At 39.6% G+C, this 22,640-nt stretch overlaps 1 protein-coding gene across 3 annotated transcripts; it reads left to right on the top strand.

Annotated features, from left to right (window-relative positions):
- The first annotated feature begins 1,896 nt into the window (after positions 1 to 1,896).
- LOC148033853 (uncharacterized) lies at positions 1,897 to 8,969 on the top strand. 3 transcript variants are annotated; one of them, XM_087681861.1, is made up of 4 exons: positions 1,897 to 2,110; positions 2,247 to 2,511; positions 2,809 to 3,721; positions 8,637 to 8,969. In XM_087681861.1, the coding sequence occupies exons 3-4, from the start codon at positions 3,398 to 3,400 to the stop codon at positions 8,760 to 8,762; spliced, it is 450 nt and encodes a 149-aa protein (XP_087537987.1). In that variant the 5' UTR covers positions 1,897 to 2,110; positions 2,247 to 2,511; positions 2,809 to 3,397; the 3' UTR covers positions 8,763 to 8,969. The 3 variants fall into 3 exon arrangements, with proteins under 3 accessions (XP_087537987.1, XP_087537985.1, XP_087537986.1); XM_087681859.1 differs by lacking the exon at positions 2,809 to 3,721 and having other exon boundaries at positions 8,637 to 8,955; XM_087681860.1 differs by lacking the exon at positions 8,637 to 8,969 and having other exon boundaries at positions 2,809 to 2,912.
- The last annotated feature ends 13,671 nt before the right edge of the window (positions 8,970 to 22,640 follow it).

Here is a 22,640-nt window from a genome sequence, read left to right as displayed (position 1 = left end):
CATGGGCTGTGTTATGTTGCTCTACTAAGTCCTATGAATGTGAACATAAAAGTGTATGTGCAATGCATATATGTAGTATTGGAAAACAATCTCTCATGTGTGTTAGTGGTGGCATAACTAACATTAAGTAGCTCTCACACTAAGATGTTCTACTACATAGCAGGATATAAATTTGAAAAGGCTAATCATAGAGATATGATGAAACAAAGATCAAATATCAAAGAAAGAAGTGAAACATAAGGATTGAGAGCTTTGAGTCAAAATATGCTAGGAAAACTATTTAGGAGAACACAACTACCATTATGCCCATAGTCCTTTACATATAAGTTTTTCATAATCCTATTAGGTGTATTCCTAAATCCTTCTTTAATCATCATTCACAAAACACAATGATGGAAGTTGAATAAAGAAGATAAACTTGTGAATTAACTTTCTAAATAACATGTTGTAAGAAACATTAGTTTACAAAATTGGCACTACTCATGACCACCATCCCAAGGTATTGCATTGAAAAAAGTGCAAGAAAACCATGTGTACTAGAATGCAATGTCTTGTAGAAATACAGAGGCCTTGATCTACTTTAGTTTAAGAAAACGGACATTGATATTTTTAAAGCACTAATTGAATGCACATAACGTATAGTTGTTTCAATATTGTTTACCTAGGTTTCCAATCAAGCATTTCCCTTTTACTATATGTGCACTCTAATATATCTAGCACACACTTATACATACAACTTATGTTGTAATGTCTTTTGGCACACTTACATTTACATATATACTATTGTTCAAGTAACTACTAAGTTATGAAGCCTCATTAGGAATTTTAAGCTTGATCCAAATCTAGAGTTGTTGCCAATGAGTTACTAACTACTTTAGATCTTATAAATATCAACTACTTTATTTCTTTGTTATCATGATTTGGAATGAACACTGAGAGAAAAGCTTCCAAGATTACCATTTTCTAGTACTTGTAGAAGTCATTAAGGAAAGCCATGTGAGATATGTTTTATTGGTACTACTATGTTCCATTATTAAAGTAATGAGACCAATATGTCAAGCTCAATAATTTATGGATTATTTATTCATCATTGTGCCCTAAGAATGGGGAAAAGAAATACTTCAAACATGTCCATTTTTAAAGCTTTTTTATTTCATCACGGCAAGTCACATGAGCTACTATCTTTTTGATACTACAAAGCTCCATCATTGAAAGGACAAGTCAGACTATCAAGCCTATGCTATGAGGAGTCAACTAGAGTTAGTAGAAGGAGGAATAAGCATATTCTTAAGAGAAGAAGACGTTAGGTAGGAATCCACATAAAGCACCCAAGGTGTATGATTTCACAAATAGAAATCATTATGTGCTCTGGATGGTCCATCAAATTATCTACATGTATTCAAATTGGACATGTGGTGAGTCATAGTGGTGTCAAATCTAAGGGATGTCAATATCTTTGGTAAATCCAATAGTTTGGACTCAAAGGTTTTTCTTTTTTGGGGCATGTTAGCAGATTGTTCGATTTTGTTCCATCTTCGGGCCTTCAAAATGGCACTTTTGAGATTGGGGAGATTTTCAAACTTTAGAGGAAGTTCGTTGGTTGTCGTTTGGTGGGGAGATAGGCAAAATTAGAGACATGAAATATATAGAGGAAAGCAAGTGAAGTGGGGAATCTGAGATACATGGATTGGACGTGCGAAAGTATAAGACTGGACTTATCTTTGAAGGCCAATAATTGGAATGCCTTTAGATTAGTAGAAGACTTTATCTTGTCTTTTGAAGGCGAATTATTTGTATGCCTTTAGATTAGTCGATGGGATTGAGAAATAATGTAGGAAATCAGAATCTGTAAGTAACGTGTACAAAAGGCGGGGTTGTGCATCGGACTCATTCATCCATCGGCAGGTTGAGCGCGCAGAGAGAGAGAGAGAGAGAGAGATGGCTAACGCTCAATTTTCGATTAGTCAAGTAGTGCTCATAAAGAAGCAAGCGGCGGCAGGATGGCAGACGATGACCTTAACCACTCCGTCTCTCACAAATTATATGGAGCCACGCATCGACTGCACCGAGACAGCCATGCAGTTTATCGTCTCAGCCTTCCTGTGTGACGGTACTACGTCTCAGACTAATTGATCCACACACACACACACACTCTCTCTCTCTCTCTCTCTCTCTCTCTCTCTCTCTGTGCTGGACTGATCGTTCTGGATACACTGATTTGGATGCTTTCTTAACACATTTTGCAGCGCTTCGAGAGGAGGTGCGAGTCCAGGTGGATGACCACAACCAGATACTGTACGTGTGTGGGCCCACCTTCACCAAGCCCATCTCGATGCCCCCTCACCTCCTCAGCAGCCACACCGAGGCTGTGTGGCACAAGAATGGCCGCCTCGTCATCACCATCCCGAGAAGAAAACCTCACTACTCCTCCCCAGTCGTACCCTTCCAGCCTCGGTCTCCTCCCCCTTCGAACAACCTCAGTCGTGATCTCAAAGTCGGCTTTGTCAACCGGTAACTTATGTACTTAAACACAACCACGTCCCTCGCCTTCACAAGCAGAACACATGTGAATACTAGATCGCTTTGACTTAGCGGTTCTCTAGGCCTCGTGAATCTCTCCATGATCCGCTTGTCCAGCCTTTCCCGGCATATGTATAACCATCACCAAACAAATGCATCTTGGCAGAAGATCTAGTGTAAATAGTTGGAAAGTTGAAACGTAACCATACGAAGAAGTTGACCTAATTGCTGGTCTGCAAGTCTCATTTCTTATCTTTCATTAACGAAATCACCTGCCCATTGATTTAGGGGTCTAAGAGGAACGCGAAAGAAGACTGAGAAAAGCGCGTGTGGGCTGAATTCGTTTTCGTCCGAGTGGCGGGACGTCTGAGTGCGCGCGGTCGAAAGCGCGCGCGCGCTGAATACGTTTTCGTTCGAGTGGCGGGACGTCCAAGTGCACGCGCGCTGAGCTGGGATGTCCAAGTGGCGGGACGTCCGAGTGTTGAGAAACATTTTCTGTCCGAGTGCACACTGGCCTGAGAGAACGTCTGAGTGCAGAGAGAAACATCCGAGTGAGACAAGGTCTGAGGGCGTGATAACGTCCGAGGGAGTGTGCGTCTGTCTCTCTCTCTGTGCGTCTGGGCTGCGCTGCGGTCTCTTCTAGATGCTTGCGCTGCGCGTCTTCTACCTCGAGTCGTCTCTCTCTTGTGAAACTCTGTCGCAGTTAGAGCGATGGACCGAGATATCAATATGCAGCACGTCGATGTAAATCCTAAAGCATTCTGGGCGTGGAACAACAATCAGCTCTGTAGGGGCATGGCGGGGTCACTAAACGAATCTTTTGAGAACGTCGTTGGCAACCCATTATTCAATGGTTTATTAGCTCAACAAAATCACCATGGCGTCTGGGGAAGGAGTCAAAGTGGAGGTTTCGAAGTTGGAGGAGGCGAATGGGCCCTGGGAAACGGACCAATCAACATGGGAGGCCCTTCGGACCCACTGGGAAGAAGCAGTGGAGGCAGCCCCTACCTCCAAAGGGAGAGCCTCAAAGAAGTTGAGAGGTCTGACAACCAAGCAGCTTCTAGAGGTTAGCAGAGCTCCCCTCAAAGAAGCGAACATCAGGCTGAGGGTGAAACACAAAAAGGGCAATCTAACTCCAACGGCATTCCCAAAGAGGGCCAAACTCACAGTAACTCAGAAACAGGCTCCACCACCACAGCAGGTAACAAAGTACCTCTTTTGGTTCCAGCAGGTGAGTTAAAAAAATGCAATTTGTCGTATCAATCTAGGGCTCTAATAGGATTATGTCATGGTGCCCCGACCCCTAATAGAATTTCTAAGGACATGGGTACGAACCAAGTGGGAACCAATTGGGGCTAAACCAATAGTCATGCATTATCTCCCAAATAGTTATTTCTTCCTCTTGTTTGAGAATGAACAAGCTGCCCTGACCATCTTGAGCTATGGGCAATGGATGCTCAAAAGCTCACCATTATCTCTGTTAAAATGGGCCTCGAAATTCGACCCTACAGCCCCAAAGCCTACTTGTATACCTGTGTGGGTAGAGTTTCCCAATCTCCCACTGAATTTGTACCCATTCCTTAAGACGTTATTATCCCCAATAGGCAAACTTCTGGAACAAAGACCAAACATGGACATCAATCCTAGATGGCACCCCCAGCTGTTGATAGAAGTAGATCTCAGTAAAAAACTTGTAGAATCTTTGCTAATCTCTGACTCGGAGGGAGATTTTATAAAGGACCAGCCAGTCGTCTATGAAAATCTTCCCAACACATGTTTTAAATGTCTCAAAACAGGGCACTTCATTAGAAATTGCCTGGAATGGAAAAATAAGGAAAAGTCAGAGCCCCAAAAGGAACAAACCCCTCCTCCAACTGAGAAAGCCCAGTATGATGGCTTTAAGACAGTAAATAGGAAGGGGAAAAACAAGAATCAGTCAGCCCATAAAAATAGTAACCCAACTAAGAGTAAAAACAATAATGCCAATAGATTTTGAGCACTTCTAATGAATATAGAGGAGGAGCCCACTAGTACATTGGAGAAAGGAGAATCTAGTAAAGATAAGGAGGGTAAACCCACGGAATCTGATAATGATGATGTGATTATTAAAGAGACTCAAATGGAGGCCAATGATGAAGGAAAAAATAGGGAGAACCCCATCATAGACCTCAATACTCACGATGTCACTGAACTAACTCAGGCTGAAGAGAAGAAGCTACCAGATGGGGGAGACATCCCCCTAAGTCCCCCTTTAGGGGAAAACCCAAGACAAGATGGAACTGGGGCACAAAACTCTAAAAGAAGATACTCTAGAGTAGGGCAGAGTGCTAGTAACCCATTTGGTCAGGGTAAGGAAGCTAGTAAGAAGGGAAAAATCTAAAAAGAACTAGATTTATGATGATGATGGACAAACTAAAAATTATTTCTTATAACACAAAAGGGCTGACAGACCCTAAAAGTGCATTAATCATCAAGGAATGGCTAAAAATTGATGCCATTGCCCCTGATATAATATGCCTACAAGAGATTAAAGTCACTGAAACCCCCCTACTTAAGAACTTAGATAGAGTATCAGAGAACACATATGGTTCTCAACCAAACACACAAATAGGAGAGGGGGAGCCTGCATAGGAATCTCATAAAAGTTGAATGACAAATTGCTCAAAGTCACTCATGATGATAATGCTAACTGGGTTGCAGTACACTTCAAGGATATAGATGAGTTTGCAATTGTGTCTATTTATGCACCTAATTCCTTTATGGAGAGAGCTAGAGTTTGGGATACCTTACAGGTAATCAGCTGTCCCATCATTTTGGCTGGAGATTTCAACATGGTGGAAACCTCCAAAGATAGGTATTTGAAAAAAGGACATAGTATTTCAAGTAAGGAAAAAAGATAAATGGTTAATTACTAAAGCATTTCATGGTCTTACTAATGTCAGTGAGGATTTGGGATTCACTTGGGGAAATAATCAAAGTGACAGTCACTTAAGAAAGGCAAGGCTTGACAGGTTTTATGTTTCAACAGGGCTGCTGGCCTCATATGTCAATTGTAGGTCCAAAGTCCTAGATAATATTGTATTATCATACCATAAACCCATTTAGCTTGTCCTTTCAAATGTTGGGCATACCATTAAGGCTAGGTGGTTTCATACGGACCCTAGGCTATTCAAGAACCAGAATGTAAGAGACACTCTTTGCATGATATGGTCTCTTTCCTTTCAACAAGAATGGTCACCTACCCAAGCTTGGACTAGAGCCATTAGAGACACCCAACAATATCTTAAAGAGGTCAAGTTACAGCAAGTTAAAAGTACAAGGATTAGTAAAGTAAGAAAATATGCTGAATGTCAAACACTTGAAAAAAGGGTCGACCAAGGGGAAACATACCTTCAGTCTCAGATGCTAACGGTTAAACATGAACTGAGGTTAGCTGAAGAGAAAGAGGCCTCTAGTATTCAACTCTTTACTAGGCATTGGTGGGCTGGAAAGGCTGACAGACCCACCAAAGAAATGTTTCAGATTCTTAAAAATAAAAGAGACAAAGACACAATCCCCCTGCTTAGAAGAGAGGATGGAACTTATGCCTAGAACAATGGAGAGAACCTCCTTATTGCCAAGGAGTTCTTCTCCAAAATGTTTAGTACTCCTAGGGAGAGCAATTTGGATGACAGTGCAGCTAAAGCCAAGATAGCAAGGGTAAGGAAGAAGGTAGTACCTTCTAGCTTAGCTAGCATCCTAGAGGGGGACATCACAGAAATTGAACTAAAAGACACCATAGATTCTTTAGCAAATGGAAAGAGCCCAGGGCTTGACAGTCTGCCCAATGAATTCTTTAAAGAATTCAAATACTTCCTTATGCATCCTTTACTAAAAGTCTGGAGAGAGTCTCTCAAGTATGGGGCTTTGCCACATATTATAAATGAAGGAGTAGTAAAACTAATACATAAAAGAGATGAGAAGGAAAACCTAACTAATTGGAGGCCTATTACTTGCTTGACCTCAACTTATAAAGTATTTGCAAAAACTCTAGCTAGAAGATTATCAAACCATCTGGATAAGTGGATCAAAAAAGAACAAAAAGGTTTTATAAAAGGAATATTTATACTTGATGCTATCATTGCCCTTTGGGAAGGCATTGAGCTTGCTCAGAAAGAAAACCAGGATTTTGTCTTCTTCAAAATTGATTTGGATAAGGCATATGATAGGTTAGAATGGGATTTCATACTATAGTCCCTTCAAGATATGGGACTCGGTAAAAGGTTTATTAAATTTGTTAGCACCCTGTTTGGCAATGCATCCACAAGGATTACAGTCAATGGACAAATGACAGACTCTTTTCCTCTTAGAAGATCCATTAGGCAAGGCTGCCCCCTGGCTCCACTCCTATTTGCCATTGCTGAAGACTCTCTGGGGTGGTTAATACAAGATGGAGTTGATAAAGGGAATATTCAAGGAATCAAACTTCCAAATAAAAAGGATATGGTACTTAATCAGTTTGCTGATGATACAAACAGCACAGTCAACAATGATCTTGTTTCCCTTGTTTCATTTTGGCAATGCCTACAAATTTTCTGTAGAGCTTCAAGGTCAGTCATAAATCCTCAAAAGACAGGAATTAAAACACCGATAAGTCCCTCTCCCAGGTGGTTGATAGAAGCTGGTTGCAAAGAAATAGAATCTGGTAAAATTTTGAGGTTGCTAGGTATTCCTATGGCCTTTGATGTGACTATGAAGTAAAGGTGGGACTGGGTGATAGATAAGATAAGAAAAAAAATTGAGAAATGGAAGGGGTGTCAGCTCAATATGGCAAGAAGAGTGCTTGTGCTGAAACACATCCTTATCCCTTCAACAATATATTTTCTTGCATGCTGGAAACCCTCAAAGATAGGGATGAAACAACTTGAGAGGTTGGGCAGAAATTTATTATGGAGTGGGGATGGGGATAAATTCAAGATACCTAAAGTGTCTTGGAAGATATGTACAACACCCAAAAAGTTGGGAGGGCTAGGTCTTCCTAATCTTCATAGCTTGGCTGAAAAGCTAGCAACTAAGTGGATTGCAAGAAGCCTGAACAGAGAGGAGGAAGATTGGATAAACCTTCTGCATGCTGCAACCAAACATTTTCAAGTGTCAATATGCTCCAAGTGGAAGGGACTTGATCCTCTAACACTAGCAATAAGCCTGTAAATATAAAAACCGAAAATTGTTCTGAACTAGTCAAAGGAATTTGGGAAACTTGGTTCAAATACAAGGGTCTCCTTAGGCCTTCTTCCCAAATCAATCTCACACTCCCTTGGAGCTCCAGAGATTCTATCTGGTTCAGCTTCTTTCATGGAGCAATAGAAGACCAAGAGGCCAATCAGGCCTATAAACTATATAAAAAGGGGATTAAAACTTGGGGTGACATATGGGACTATAAAGACAAAAACTGGATTCAAGAGGAAAAGATGGGTGAACTGTTTAACCTCAAACAACATGAAATTGATTTTTTAAGGGGAAGGAAAATGTTATGGGACCAACATAGAGCAAAAGGAATAAATCTCAACCAACAATTCAACCATAGAGGGGTGTATTTGCAAGGAGACAAGTCACTACTTCCACTGCCTGATCTTAAGATAAACAATGCTCAACTATGCTACAAACTTAATGCTAGATGGCATATTAATTGGAATGTAGATCAATGGAACTACAGATTCAACAACCTATGGACTACCTCTATTCAACCTAAAATTTCTTGTCTGATGTGGTTGATCACGGTGAAAGGCCTCTAGACCAATGAGAGGGCTCTGAAAGTTGGCATAGGAAATGGAATATGCCAAAGGTGTGGTATCCATGTAGAATCTATCCCTCATTTGTTTCTTAATTTCTCTCAGAATACTAACATATTTTGTTTACTGCAAGTGTTAATCTTGAAGTGGCACCCCACTAAGATCACTTAGAAAGAATTATTGTTAGGGGAAATTTATGGTGTACCCCCCTCCCCCCCCCCCCCGGTCTGGAATTGGCTGAGAAGCCTCTATTTATGGAACATATGGATATGCAGGAATAAAATGGTATTTGAAAAGCAATTTGCCGATCCTCTCTAGGGTTTTAAGTCTGATTTGGTTTTGTAGGATGAAAATGAGGCAAAGAGGATCATTCAACAATGTGAAGACATCAAGAAAGACATCAAGAAAGAAGATCGGGAGATGGAGGTGGCAGCCATGATTGCAGAAATTTTAAAAAAGACTGTAGAATAGAATCATGAAGAATGAAGAGAAGACACCTTCTCTAGGGACTGCAGTAATAGAATCAAGTTTAGGAAAATAGAAGAAAAGCTAGCTCATGCTTTTTTCGACTTGCTCAATGATAAAGATATGGTATTTTTTGATCCAGGTTGTTCCCCTGTAATGGAGCCTGAACTACTACATTTCTTATAAATTTTCCTTTTAATACATACTTAAAGCTTCCTACAAAAAAAAAACGCCTGCCCATTGCATCTTAGTCACGTGATCAATTTTGAATATCTTATACGATCATTGCCCTTATCTACGAACGCGCTTGCTTCTTTTTATTGCATGGGCTTGATTATCTATTTAGAAATTAGAAGAAATTCAACTTGTTCTAATATCTAATGTCTAATGTGTGCAAAAGATTTGACAATGCCTCGACATTCCTCTCAATTACTCAAAACCCAAGTGCTACAAGTCTTTTTGGGAAAATTTCAAGGTGTGTTAAGACCGCAAGTGTGCAAGGACTAGATAAAACAAAAGAACAAGTGGAAGGAGATGGAAAGAGCACCCCATTCATGAGGAAAAAGGCTTGTAGAGAGTGTGGAGATTGGTGAGGAGAGAAAGAGTTTGCACAATGAGCTCCACAATTTCTACATTTCTCGAATTTCAAGCTTTTGTTGTGGCCTAAGTGTCAAATGAGCAAGCAGAACCCTCTTCGACCCTGTGGGCTAAAGCTTCCATCTCAAGCATGCAAAATAGAGGGAAATTAAAAATTCAAATTGCCATGTGCACATGCTCCAAATCTCTCTCTCTCTCTCTCTCTTTCTCTCTCTCTCTCTCTCTCTCTCTCTTTATTACCACATATGCATGTATGTATGTATGTATGTTTTTATGTATTTATGTATGAGTACATGGATAGTGGAATGCATCCTCATCTCCCTACATAGGCTCACCTCCATGATCTCATGTACACACACACACACACACACACACACACACACACACACACTCTCTCTCTCTCTCTCTCTCTCTCTCTCTCTCTCTCTCTCTCTCTCAATGCATCCCCACACTCTCACTAGAAACCATGACTTGTTGGAAATGAAACCCTACAAGGTGACATGGGCTCAACGTTGTGGAATAGGAGTGTTCATCATTGTGATGTCCATGAGGGTAGAAATTTAACTAGATCTTATAGTGTTTTGCTAAATCATGATCTTTTCCATTTCCCTTTACACCATTTTCCATAGTGGAATATACTCCTTAACCATGAGGACCACCTAGGGAATTCGCTATATGTATACCTTCTATAGCACATGCATTCAAGGTCTATCTATAAATATCCTTATTTGTAAGTAACCCCTTTATATAGGACCCTTCTGTATGTAAAAGTTTATATTTAAAAAAACCCTTATGTTTAATCCACATAATACATGAATATATTCATGATTGACCTCCCTGAGAAGGACCATGATTTCTATAAGCTCACTTGTAGCGTCATCTTGCACCAACTTCACATTAATACCATAGACCCCTTCATGGCCATCCAACACTTCCTCATCCCTATGCTAGTGGCCACTATGATGTGTTGTGAGTCCAGAATATTATGGGCCCTTGCATGGCCAAGAAACAATCCACCATCCCTATACTAGTGGCCATCACAATGGGTTTTGAGTCCATAATATGTGAGAGGGTTCTACCACATGCACATGACCTCTTCCTCCACTTCCTAGGATGCTACCTTGATATTGATTTGGCATACTCATACACATGATGCTATAGTGTGTTGACCCTAAGGTAGTTACCATACCTTACTAGCCCTTATCAAGTGAATAGAGACGATCATTATCAAATAGGATTGTTGTTAGCTCTAGTAGGTTCACCTAAATGAAGATCTAGTACACCTTGGATTGAAATAAACCTATCTAGTAACCTTAGGCTATTGGGTGGTTTCATTACACACCCTCCAAGTGATATGTCATTCCACTATGTGAAAGAATCATTAGGCAATGATGTATACAATAATCTCTCTACAAGGAGAAGTCAAATGTAATCCTCATGGACTATGTATTTGACCTAATCATTATGTTATGAAGAGGTACATGAAGAGATATGGAATGATCTCAAAAGGAAATATTGTGTAGGATATGTCATCACTTGGGGCATATCTCTTCAAATTCTACTATAGGGGAAGAATCAAAAAGGGAAAACATGATCAATGAAAGATGTCTTAATTGTAGCATTACATGCACATACTATAGCTAAATGTGACAAATGAGAGGATGCAATGAGTAAAACTTTTATGCACTTAATCATAGTTGAAGTGGACACGCTCGTGGAAAAGCTTATGTCAAGCCCCTTGAATGCTTCACAAGAGCAAAAAACGTGAAGATAAGAGTGATCTAGCAAGACTATCCACAATGATGTCTAGTTTAATTAAAGGCAATAAAAATGTAAATAGGGAGTTGAGAAGAAGATTGAACATGAGGTACTCTTTCAAAGTAGGAGTGAAACTACCAAATTCATGAAATTTGACATGCCAAGTGTAGAGAGTGTAGTCTACCAAACTAATTCCTACAACAAGTATTGATTATTCAAATCATGGACATGTGTCTTGGCCTATTCATGCATCAATCTCCCACTTTGGCTTTCTTATCAACCACTTAAACTAATACTTGACTACTTGAGAAAGCTCCTAAACTATTAGCATCCACTTATAGTTGAAAGTAGCTTCAAGAAACTGACATCTAACTAGAGACAAAGTGAATTACAACATAAGAACTAACATACAAGTTCCATAGGCTCATAGGTGAAATCTAGTCACTAACAATCATCCTATGGGGTTTTCACCAATAGACACAGATGTATTTCCTAATGTGGATTAATGGAATAATAATATTTGATGTGAGTTAAATTTTACATCAATTCTTCTATGTGAATTTTGATGCTCTAATTAACTACACGGGCTCTATCCTTTTTTTGAGTTTACCAAACAAAAAATAGAGCCAATAGTAGGGGATATGGCCAATGTAATGTTTTTGAAGATATAATGGGGAATAATCATGATGACGAGATATGGTGTGGATAGAGTCAAACTTATAGGGCAAAATGTAGATTCTACAAAGATCTAAGTCTATGGGTACACCAATACTCTAAATGGCATAGTGGAATGCCATAGTCAAACCTACATTAAAATTTTCTTAGATTACTCCAACCCATGCCTAAAAATTGTACACCTTAACTTGAGTATGTTTCTTGCAACCAACATCCTACACACAATTTAGGTTTAGGATTTTGAGGCATGTGTTCTGATGAAATAAAGAACTGAGTATATATAGCTTTTAGTATGGCTGTCCACTATGTCGTACAAAGGATAGCTAGATGAATAACTTCTTAAGTGTACACATTTCCCTATGAGATAAAACCAATCCATGGTATTGGGATGTATGGGATGAATTAAAGAACCATGAGCAAGAAGGGTAAGCATATTAGCTTCGATTCATTAAGCTTGTGTCTTTTTCATGTTAAGCATTGGAGTCTTTTTCTTATTATTGATCTATGAAAGATGTTCTAATTATATAGGTAGAAGGTAGTGAAGTAGGAGATAATGAAGCAAGAACAAGTGAGTCTAAGGGTTCTAATAAGGCTAGTGGATAAGGCTCACCATCTTAGGTTGTAATAGTTGCACTTCGTAATGCAAGCCCAAATTTGACTTTCAAATTTTCATGCTCACCAAAAGTTACTCGTAATGCAAAAAAGGAAATTCTTTGATAGCTCTAAGTTGTCATATCTCTAATATAAGCTAGAATTCCGAAGCTTTATATACAAGGAATATTGTTGTTTGGTAATTATCATTCTTATTTTCTATTTTCATGGAGCATTTTATTGTGTCAAGCTATATCTTTGCTCATAAGTTTCTCTCCGTGGATCTAATTTCTATTAGTAGCTTCACACTTGTCTTTGTCTATGAAGCAATGCATCTATTAGTGTTTATATAACTATTTAAAATCATTTCACAATAGAAATTGCAATCACGTTTTGAAATATATTTAAATTTTCATGTAAAATCATGTGAAACTTGCAACTAGATGTGCCTATTGATGGATATCTTCAAATGAAATTATAAACATGAGTATAGATGTGCTTCTTATCAAAGCATATAGGGTCGAAACTTGGGGGTCATATCAAAAAATGCAAGTGTACCATATGTGATTAATAGAAGGGTTATTTTATTTAGTAAAACTTATAGGAATATATCTAGAGAAGGGATTTCTAAATTAGAATCTAGAAAAATACTACAAGTTTCTTAAATGAAATGGGGTCATTTTATTACCTTAGAGTATGTAAGGAAAGGGTATTTTCTAATATCCATTGAATGCACATGATATAGAGGATTTACATATAGTAACCCCCCAAGTGTTGAAGCCCTAACCATAGGGGTTTAGGAAAAAAGGGATCATAGAGTAGGGAGAGAAAGAATGAAAAGAAAGAAAAATTATGAATTATCAAAGCCCAAGTATACCAATTGAAGCCAAATCATAGCTAATTTGATTGATATATTGTACAATAGGTCAAGATGATGCATGCATTGCAAGTAACAGTACAAACCCTTATGATGGGATGATTGCCCAAACCCTTTGAGTCCATAGCTCAAAAAATACCATGGAATAGATCAAATCATTAATGTAAATAAGCTCTAAGTATTTACATAAGCCTCAAATTTCATGTTTTATTCATGTATTTATATGGCATGGGATAGCTCCCACCATTTACGCACCATACCAAGTAGTAGGAATCATTGAACTAGGCTTGTCAAATCCTTGTATGGGCACAGAAAATACCACTTCCACCTTGAATTTAGTGTGCATGACAATAGAAAATAATGACTCATATGCTGCTCCAAATCCTCCTAAAGCTTGGTTTCAAATAAGGATAAATCATCCCTTATTAATATAGAGCCATATGCACTTAAGAGATGGCCCTATAATCACTATTAGAGCCCAAAAACTCTATGTATAACAAATTGCCTTGATTTCACTATTATATATTGTTATTTACAAGCTTCAAATACCTTCTTTGATAGCCAAAGCTCATCCCTAAAGGATAGGGAACATTCAGCCTTGTTCTTGAGTGATAAAGCTAGAATTCCTTGTGAATATTGAAGAATAATAGCTCCAACACTCATGCCCTAGTCTTGTGTGTTCTGAAACTCCTCATAACAGTCCTAAAACTCCTCTCTTTAGCTCACATACCATGCATGAAGGTGTGAAGGATGTTCACCCCTCAGATGTCATCAAGAAGCTTAAGTATTCAAGAGCCACAAGTGCCCCCCCCCCCTTCCCCCTCCTTCTCTTGATTGTGCATCCCCTATCCATGTATTTTCCCCATGTCAACAACCTCCCCCCAACATATGATTCCCTTTAGCCCTTCCAAAGGCTTCCTAAAGATAATCATTAAAGTCCCTCTTTCAGACCTAACTCAAGCCACATGCAAACCTCCACTTACCCAAGTTACAAATTGACTTATCACTTCATCCTCTTTTAGTCCTGTTCAACACTTGTCATTGCACCCATAGTTAAGTCACTACAGTGAATAAACCATCTTGGAATGTCCATCTCAATATATCCTATATGCGTTCTATTGAATTCATCATAGGATATGGCTTTCCTCTCACCTCTACACCGTCAGCCTAACTTCTCATAATAACATGTAGAGAAGGTGAAGAGAGAGAGAATATAAAAATTGATGTTCTTAGTGTGTAGGATTGAATGCCTAACCAAAGGGGTGTAAGATAGAAGGGATGTAGAGAGTAGGGAGAGAAAGAAAGTCAAGAGATCCTATGAATTAGATTTAAGAAAACTCTAATAAATCTCTTAACAAGAATTCCATGTAATACACTACAACTCTTAATAAACTCTTCTTTGTACAAGTGAAGACACTCGATTAGGTCAAGAAACTTTGTATCCAAGTCGATGGCTTTGAAAAAAAACTCTTGAGATAAAAGCTCAAACTCTTATCTCAAGGCAAGAGGATGTTACACTAGTTACACAAAGTACTTTGCACAAAATAGCCCTCGTTTTTAAAATATATATATTTTCACTTTCAATACTCAAGTATAACAGTAGGATTTTAGCTATACAAATATTCCTGAAATTCCCTTTGCCCAATACCCTTATCAAGCCATATACACTTGAATCCTTTGCTTACAACACTTCAACCCTCTATTATCCTTTTCAACCAATAGTAAATTGATTGAATAAATCTTAAGAGGCATTAGCACTCACTACAAGATATAGGCCTTATACCGACGTTAAAAGCGACGAAAATGCAAATAAAAAAATTTGCCCCCGACGTCGCAAAAAGTGTCATTATTGGCAATGCCATTGAACAGTCGGTATCAGCGTTGTTATTGGTGTTGGTATCAGCTGATACCGATGCCAATAAGGACGTTGATACCAACGCTCTACGATGCTAATAACGATGCCAATAACGACGCGAGTAGTAAATTTGCGACGCTAATAGCGATGGTAACATGGAAAAAAGAATTTTGTGGTAGGGCAACTTGACATATAGCATTGTGTGCCTTATTTGGGCCATACAAAATAGTTTCTGCACTGTGTACAATGCTCATGTAAACAAAAACAAAGTATACTGAAATCATAACACTGATACGTGAAATAAATACATGATCACATAATGAAAGCGACTGGTACAATCATGACAAGATATCACTACTACATAGAAAATGTCTACACAGATTAGGCGACCAAAAAAGAAAGGTGTGTGAGCTCCAGGGATCCAAGGGCGAGGTACATATCCTCGCCATCCAAAAGCTCATCCCGCCGCAAAGGAGTATCGAGCGAACTCTGCAAAAAAAGAAACAACAACACATCAGTCCGCTATACAATAATGCATTCTAATTAAACATGGTAACTACGGACAAGAAAGATGAGTGACTTACAGGGCCGCTGTGTCTATACAATCGATCGATCAATGCAATGAGACCGTGCCTCTCTGCATATCGAGTCTCAAGGTTGGTCAGATCGCGATTTGTAATGGAGTGCTGCAAAGAAAACAAAATACTAACTGTTCTAAACATGATTGTCAGTACAAAGGATATTGCAAAAAAATAAACAAGCAAAACAAAAGAAAAACTTACAAAGTCCTCGAGATATGTCTTGTGGCCACCACTCCCAAGATGATAGACCACTCCGGTCTCTAGTCGTGCCCTTGCCGCCTCGTGCTACTGATTCCAACATCCTGGAGAATCTATAGCCTCCTCCCTCGGTCGGGGCCAATCGGCGCCAGTCGTCTGCATCTAGCCACTTGGGCTTTGCAGCCCCACTCTTGAGTGCCTTGCATGTGCTCGATTGTCTGTGTGACATGTATGCACACATGCAATCCATCATCCAGCCCGTAGAAAATCTATCTACTGAGGTTGGAACTGGAAACTCCTCATGCAAGGATTCTACTATGTAGTCCTTGCTCCCTCCGGTATGTTCTTCCAATGATCTAAGATGTTGTGCCAAAAAACTTATTGGCACAACTCTCTCGTGCGAGCCATCACCCTCCTTCCCTCATCATTCATGATGATGGCTCCTGACCTATCATCGACTAGATAGGCATATTCCCCTGGGGTATGCCTAAGATGGGTCCTCTCCCACCTGCATCCATGCTCCTGGGCATATCCAGGAGACCCCTGTGCATCCGATGTATCGACTGGGGTAATATCTGTCGGAGTGGCACCCATAGGGGAGCCACCTACAGATGACTGAGCAAAAGCCAGAGTAACTGGAGTAGACGTCCCCACAGGTGTGGCAAATCTTGGAGGTGACACAACTCCAGCAGAACAACAAGATGGAGACACCACATCAGTGCCTCCACAGCATCCACCTGAGCCTGAGCCACGCTTCCTGGAACTGCCACGAGAGTGAGGAGTCACACTTGTATCCCGTGCCGACCACGGGCTCACTGCCTCCGTATCTCTGTAGCATTCCCTTGACCCTGAAGCACTCCTACCCTCTGGCCCAAGTCTGGAGTGTCGTCCTTGTCTGCTCAAAGCTGAAGCATCCGATCGCGTCGAAGTAGATCTAATAGAGCGGCCTGACGATGCCCAAGATAGCTCTTGGTCTACCATATCTCTCAATCTCGTGATCTGATCTGGAGACATGAGCGTAAAGATATCCTACAACTCCTCATTGCTCATCCCTCAACTCATCTTGAAAATGTCACCTGCACAGACAAAAAATTATGTTAGCATAATCAATTTAAATCATACAAAGCACGATAATATAAATCCTTAAAAAATGATCTCACTTAAAATGCATATCTTATGTACCCTTATAAGAAATTATTCAATGAATTGAGTAAGTGGATGCTCCATTGTTGAGGGATTTGGTTGCGACACCTCCTCCAGATGGCTTTGATACCATGTTGAAATATCAAAGTGAGAGCAAGAGAGTATGCACAAGAGAGAGAGAGAGATCTCAAGTACAAGAAAAAGATCTTGCTTAATGAGTTGTTCATAAGTACAACTGGTACACTCTCCTCTACATTGATTACCTTTAGGATTTTTGAATAGCCTCTAGATGGGTAGGGTTAGGATTTTCCCCTGCCCTCCGATTCATTCACACCCAAATACCCTTATCCACCCTTGTATATATGGGATTCACATGCCTATCTCTCAACAACAAGTATGCTCAGTGTTGTCCCCTACGCAACAAAGTAAATATGCTAGTAGTATGAAAAGAATTGGTTGCATACATCCACATTACTAATTTGATTGAATAAATTATTTGTGAAATCATGGGCATTAACCTTCACATCATAGTCCATATTGAGCTGCAGCTTTATTAGAGTAAATTGCATGTAGCTCGAGAAGCCACTAAACATCGAGTCTTCTGGTTTACTGGAACTCCCTGTCACTATATATAAAATAATGAACTGTGCTTCACCACATGAAAGAGCTAAATTTCAATGGACCTCACGTCACTGCTAATAATCTACATGTTAACTTGCTGTGGTACACTACTCTTAACAATGTCTATATTGCATGTAGACGAGGTTTAACCATACTAATAACAATGTACTAAGATGAATTTTCTTGTACTCCTAAGAGTACAACATATGTATCGAAGCAAAGTATTGAATATCCCCTTTCTTTGAGGGTATTGAACAATTAATTTTTCTGTACATGCAACTGGTAGTACAAAATACAATCATATGGAACAAAGTGAGATCAAACAGTGGATTGAGCTTTCACCTTTGTATGATGCTTCACTATTGATATCTACCAAAACTTGTTCTATATGACAGTGTCCAACTTCCTCTTTCTGAATCCATTAGATTCCACCTCATAATGTATTGCCCCCTTCTACAATCCACTTCATTAACTTTTTGGTTGTAACCACCTCTCACAAGCCCAGGCACACACCAACACTAAACGATAGAGAGAAACAATATAAGGATCCTACTATGGTAACTTGGTTTATTTGGCTAGCTCTAACTGCATATCTCCAAGAACTCCATAATTTCCCACTTGAATTTCATAGTGACAGTAACCAGCCTCAGCCTTGATCAAAGAAGTCTCCTTCAAGATCAAAAGTTCTGGCTCATATGAACTCCACCTCTTGAGTCTTTTAAAAAAATTATATTTTCTTCATAAATACCTAGTTTTTCATGAGATGTGTCCTAGCAAAAATATGCTTTGAAATAGAAGTTCATACTCATCCACTCATGATTCAAGAAAATATGCAATGTTGGATCTATGCAATGCAATCAGTCAAACGATGCTCACACAGAAATTATGCATGCACTGAAGAACTATGCCTAGCCTAACTACATGCGCTCGTGCATCATGCAAAATGCAAACAAAAAGACACACACAATAGAAAACAAATTCCCAATGACATTGACAAATAATTTCAAATTCTTAGCGAAAATTTCTACCCTCAGGTTTATAGTGGTGGGCGTGTGGTATCATGACATCCACCCACTCCAAACGTGCACATCCTCCAAAGGATGGGGCCACAGCTACCCATCCTCATCACTTCCAAGCTCGATAGTGAACGTGATCTTCTCATCTTTTGTGAAATCATATGAAATATCCACATCCTCATCTACATCATCTCCTGTCTCAAGTCCATCATAAAACTCATCATCTAACTCCTCAATTGCATAGAATGCATCATCTCTCCTCTTGGGCTTAGAAAATATGAGGCTTTAGCTATAGATGACTACATTTTAGGGATATTTCATGGATTGGTTTTTGTTCCTATTATGGTTGAAATTAAAGCAATCATTGATGCAAAAAAAGTGGTTACAAACTATGTCTTATAGGGATTCACAGTTAGATATGTATAAAGCCATAGAAGAATTTTCTCAAAGAAACATAGATGGCAGCAAGATTGTGCTAAAGCACTTGTGAAAATGAAGTACAAGATTGTTTAGAAAAAGGTTAGAGTTGATATGCCTTTAGCCCCTACTAGTGATAAGATGTTGAAGATAGTGTCAAAGTAAGTTTAAGATATCCAAGATGGAGTATCTAAGTTGTATGTATGCTTTACTAGGTATTCACAAGATGGCTGTTTGACCCACGTGGAGTTTATGAATGCCTATTAGTAGAGTTAATGGTTTAGGATAGATTTAGTTCTTTAAAAATCTATTCTAAATTAGAGAGGTTTCATGGTAGCAGACTACTCCAAGATGGTCATTTATACTTGGGAAAGATACCTACCAAGTTTGGTTTTCATTCGAGATAGTATATGAGAGTTACAAGCTTTGAAAAAAGTTAATTTCTGACTAGGATAGCATGTAGGAAAAGAGAATTGCAAGTTGTGTAGAAGTTTTTTGGGGAAAATTCTTTTGGAATTTGATATAATGTCTTCTAAAATTATAGATCGGAAGCACCGCTACAATTTTGCAAAATAAACCTTCATGATGCCAGTTACAAATTAAAAGTTATGAATATATTTCTACAAGGTGGTCCTAGTTGATAGTTTTCGAAGCAAGGAGTGATTAAATTTGATGAGTAAAAAGTATACCCATATTTGGATGATAATGCCATACGTAAGTGAGATGATACAGAGTTGATGATCCCTATTGCAAGAAAGCAATTCAAGATCTTAAAAAGATGTGAGGCTGATAAGTATGAGGTATAGGAATTGGAAACATATACTACTCATGCTAGTGATGAAGAAGAGGATGAGAGTGGAATGGAGGTGGATGATAAGAGCTTTGAAGTTATAGAAGACTAAAACTCTAGTGGAAGATGTAAAGGTTTAGAGGGCATGGATATTATAGCACTACATGTGCACTCAATAAAGACGTACGAGTTTCATTTACATATTGAGATTGCATCCATGTGTCATGACAAGTGATTGACACAAATAATGAGAGTTGTTCATGCCTTGATAAGAGTATGATAGGAAGTATGAGACATGTTAAGTTCTGCCAAGTGTATACATTGGAGACAATAGCTACTAATGACCTATGAAGTCCTTACTTGCAAAGTTTGTGTAAAAGAAGAGTCCAACATAGTTAGAATATTTAGTTTGGCTAGTGGGTAGCTTGCATGCACTTGGAGGTGCCATCACTATTGTTTGCATCTAAAGTAATCTCCCCATAATAAGCATGAACCTGGGATACTAAACACTCATGAGAGAGGAAGACATCAAGTCTCGATGTGGGAGAGTCTACCGATGGGTTTTATGGGCTAAAATAGAGAATGCCACTATTGTGATTCAAGAAATCTCAAGGCAACAATACTGCTATTCATAATTTTGATAGATTTGAATGCTCATTGGTCATGATCTCAAGCATATGATAGCCAAGAAACACTAAGAAAGTGTAAGGATTGAAGGGAGAGAGTCACTACAAGGATATCAGGCCATAGCGATGCTGATTAACGATGACAAATAGCAGCATCACTATTTGCATCGCTAGCGACACAAATAGCGATGATACCCAGAGCAAAAAAACGTGAGCCGAAACTTGAGCGCATTTCATTTCGCGCATTCATGAAAGAGAGCGAGAGGGAGAGGGAGAGAGAGAGAGCGATCATCTTGCTGAGAGGGAGAGAAAGAGAGAAAGAAGGCTTCTCACTACCATTGCCGCCACTGCTACTACTGCCGCCATTCGTGAAGAAGAGGAGGAGGTGTATGGAGGGCGAAGAGGAGCCGCTATCGCAAAGAGGAGCTGCCAAAACCTTCTTCGAGTCTTTACGGTGAGTGCATTCTCTCTCTCTTTTACTTTTTTTTTGTATAATTTGTGTATATTGAGAGAGGGAGAGGAAATGAGAGAGAGAGAGGGAGAGGGAGAGGAAGGGAGAGGAAATGAGAGAGGGAGAGGGAGAGGGAGGGCGAGGAAATGAGAGAGGGAGAGGGAGAAGAAGGAAATGGGAGAGGGAGGGGGAGGAAATGAGAGAGGGAGAGGGAGGGAGAGTGCATTCTCTCTCTCTTTTACTTTTTTTTAAATAGTTTGTGTATATTGAGAGAGGGAGAGGAAATGAGAGAGAAAGAGAGAGAGAGGGAGAGGGAGAGGGAGGAAATGGGAGAGGGAGGGGGAGGAAATGAGAGAGGGAGAGAGAGAGAAAGCGAGAGAGAGAGAGAGGGAGAGGGGGATGGGGAGGAAATGGGAAAGGAAGAGGGAGGGAGAGAGAAAGAGAGGGGGAGGGAGAGGAAATGAGAGAGGGAGAGGGAGAGGGAGAGGGAGGGAGACATTAAACATAATAGGAAAATGAGAGAGACGGAGAGGGAGGAAATGAGAGAGGGAGAGGGGGAGGAAATGGGAAAAGAAGAGCGAGGGAGACATTAAACATAATAGGAAATGAGAGAGAGGGAGAGGGAGAGGGAGAGGGAGAAAATGGGAGAGGGAGAGGGAGAGGGAGGAAATGGGAGAGGGAGAGGGAGGGAGAGAGAGAGAAATAGAAAAGGGGGAGGGGTAGGAAATGGAAAAGGAAGAGGGAGGGAGAGGGAAAGGGAGGGAGAGAGAAAGAGAGGGGGAGGGAGAGGAAATGAGAGAGGAAGAGGGAGACATTAAACATAATAGGGAAATGAGAGAGGGAGAGGGAGAGGGAGAGGGAGGGAGAAATTAAACATAATATGAAAACGAGAGAGGGAGAGAAAATGAGAGAGGGAGAGGGACAGAGACATTAAACAACCCCCCTATTCCATCAAATCATCAGCGTGATATGCAAGTGCCTCCTTTTTTTTCTTCACACAAAAAAAGAACGCCCGCCATGGTTCATCAATTTTTGGTTGGGGGTTGGCCAAGGGTCATACCCTTTCAAATCTTACACTATTTGACCTCCCCAAGTGATCAACCTCCAGTTTCTCCCATGTCTAATACCCAATTCTGATTTTGAAAATTTCTACATGTCTATCTTGAAGTCTTGAACTGTTGAAAAACTTGTCCTATATTGATCTCGCACCTAAAAAATTTATGAAAAATTTGCAATTACTGCAAGGTTCGTCTTTTGAAGTAATTTGAATTCCCATATTCCATGGCTGCTTAAGATTATCAGATCCACGTCTTCTGCTTCTATCGATCTTTAAATTCCAACTTAAGTTTGCATTACTGGGCACTTATCTAGCATTTCTCTAATGTTTAAATCCAGCTCTCACATAGTCAATTGACTTACTATAATAGTAGACACCAAGTAAATCCTAAACAATAGTTAACAATAGGTCTGCCTTGAATCAAATAAATAGCAAGGCTATCCAAAATACAGAGAATAGCAAGTCTACCTGCAATACAATGAATAGCAAGTCTATCTTGTAACATAGTGAACAATAGGTCTATCCTGCAACACACTGAATAGTAGGTATGTCCTACATAAAGTAAAAAACAAGTCTATCTTGCACATAGTAGAAAGTAGGTCTATCCTACAAAATGTAGACATATACTACA

This window comes from Lygodium microphyllum, chromosome 7 (assembly GCF_053477565.2).
Source record: "Lygodium microphyllum isolate KBCC chromosome 7, Lygodium_microphyllum_v1.1.10, whole genome shotgun sequence".
In the NCBI taxonomy this organism is placed as follows: domain Eukaryota; kingdom Viridiplantae; phylum Streptophyta; class Polypodiopsida; order Schizaeales; family Lygodiaceae; genus Lygodium; species Lygodium microphyllum.
Note: the sequence above shows the minus strand (reverse complement) of the source record. Positions and strands in the feature narration are given on the sequence as shown.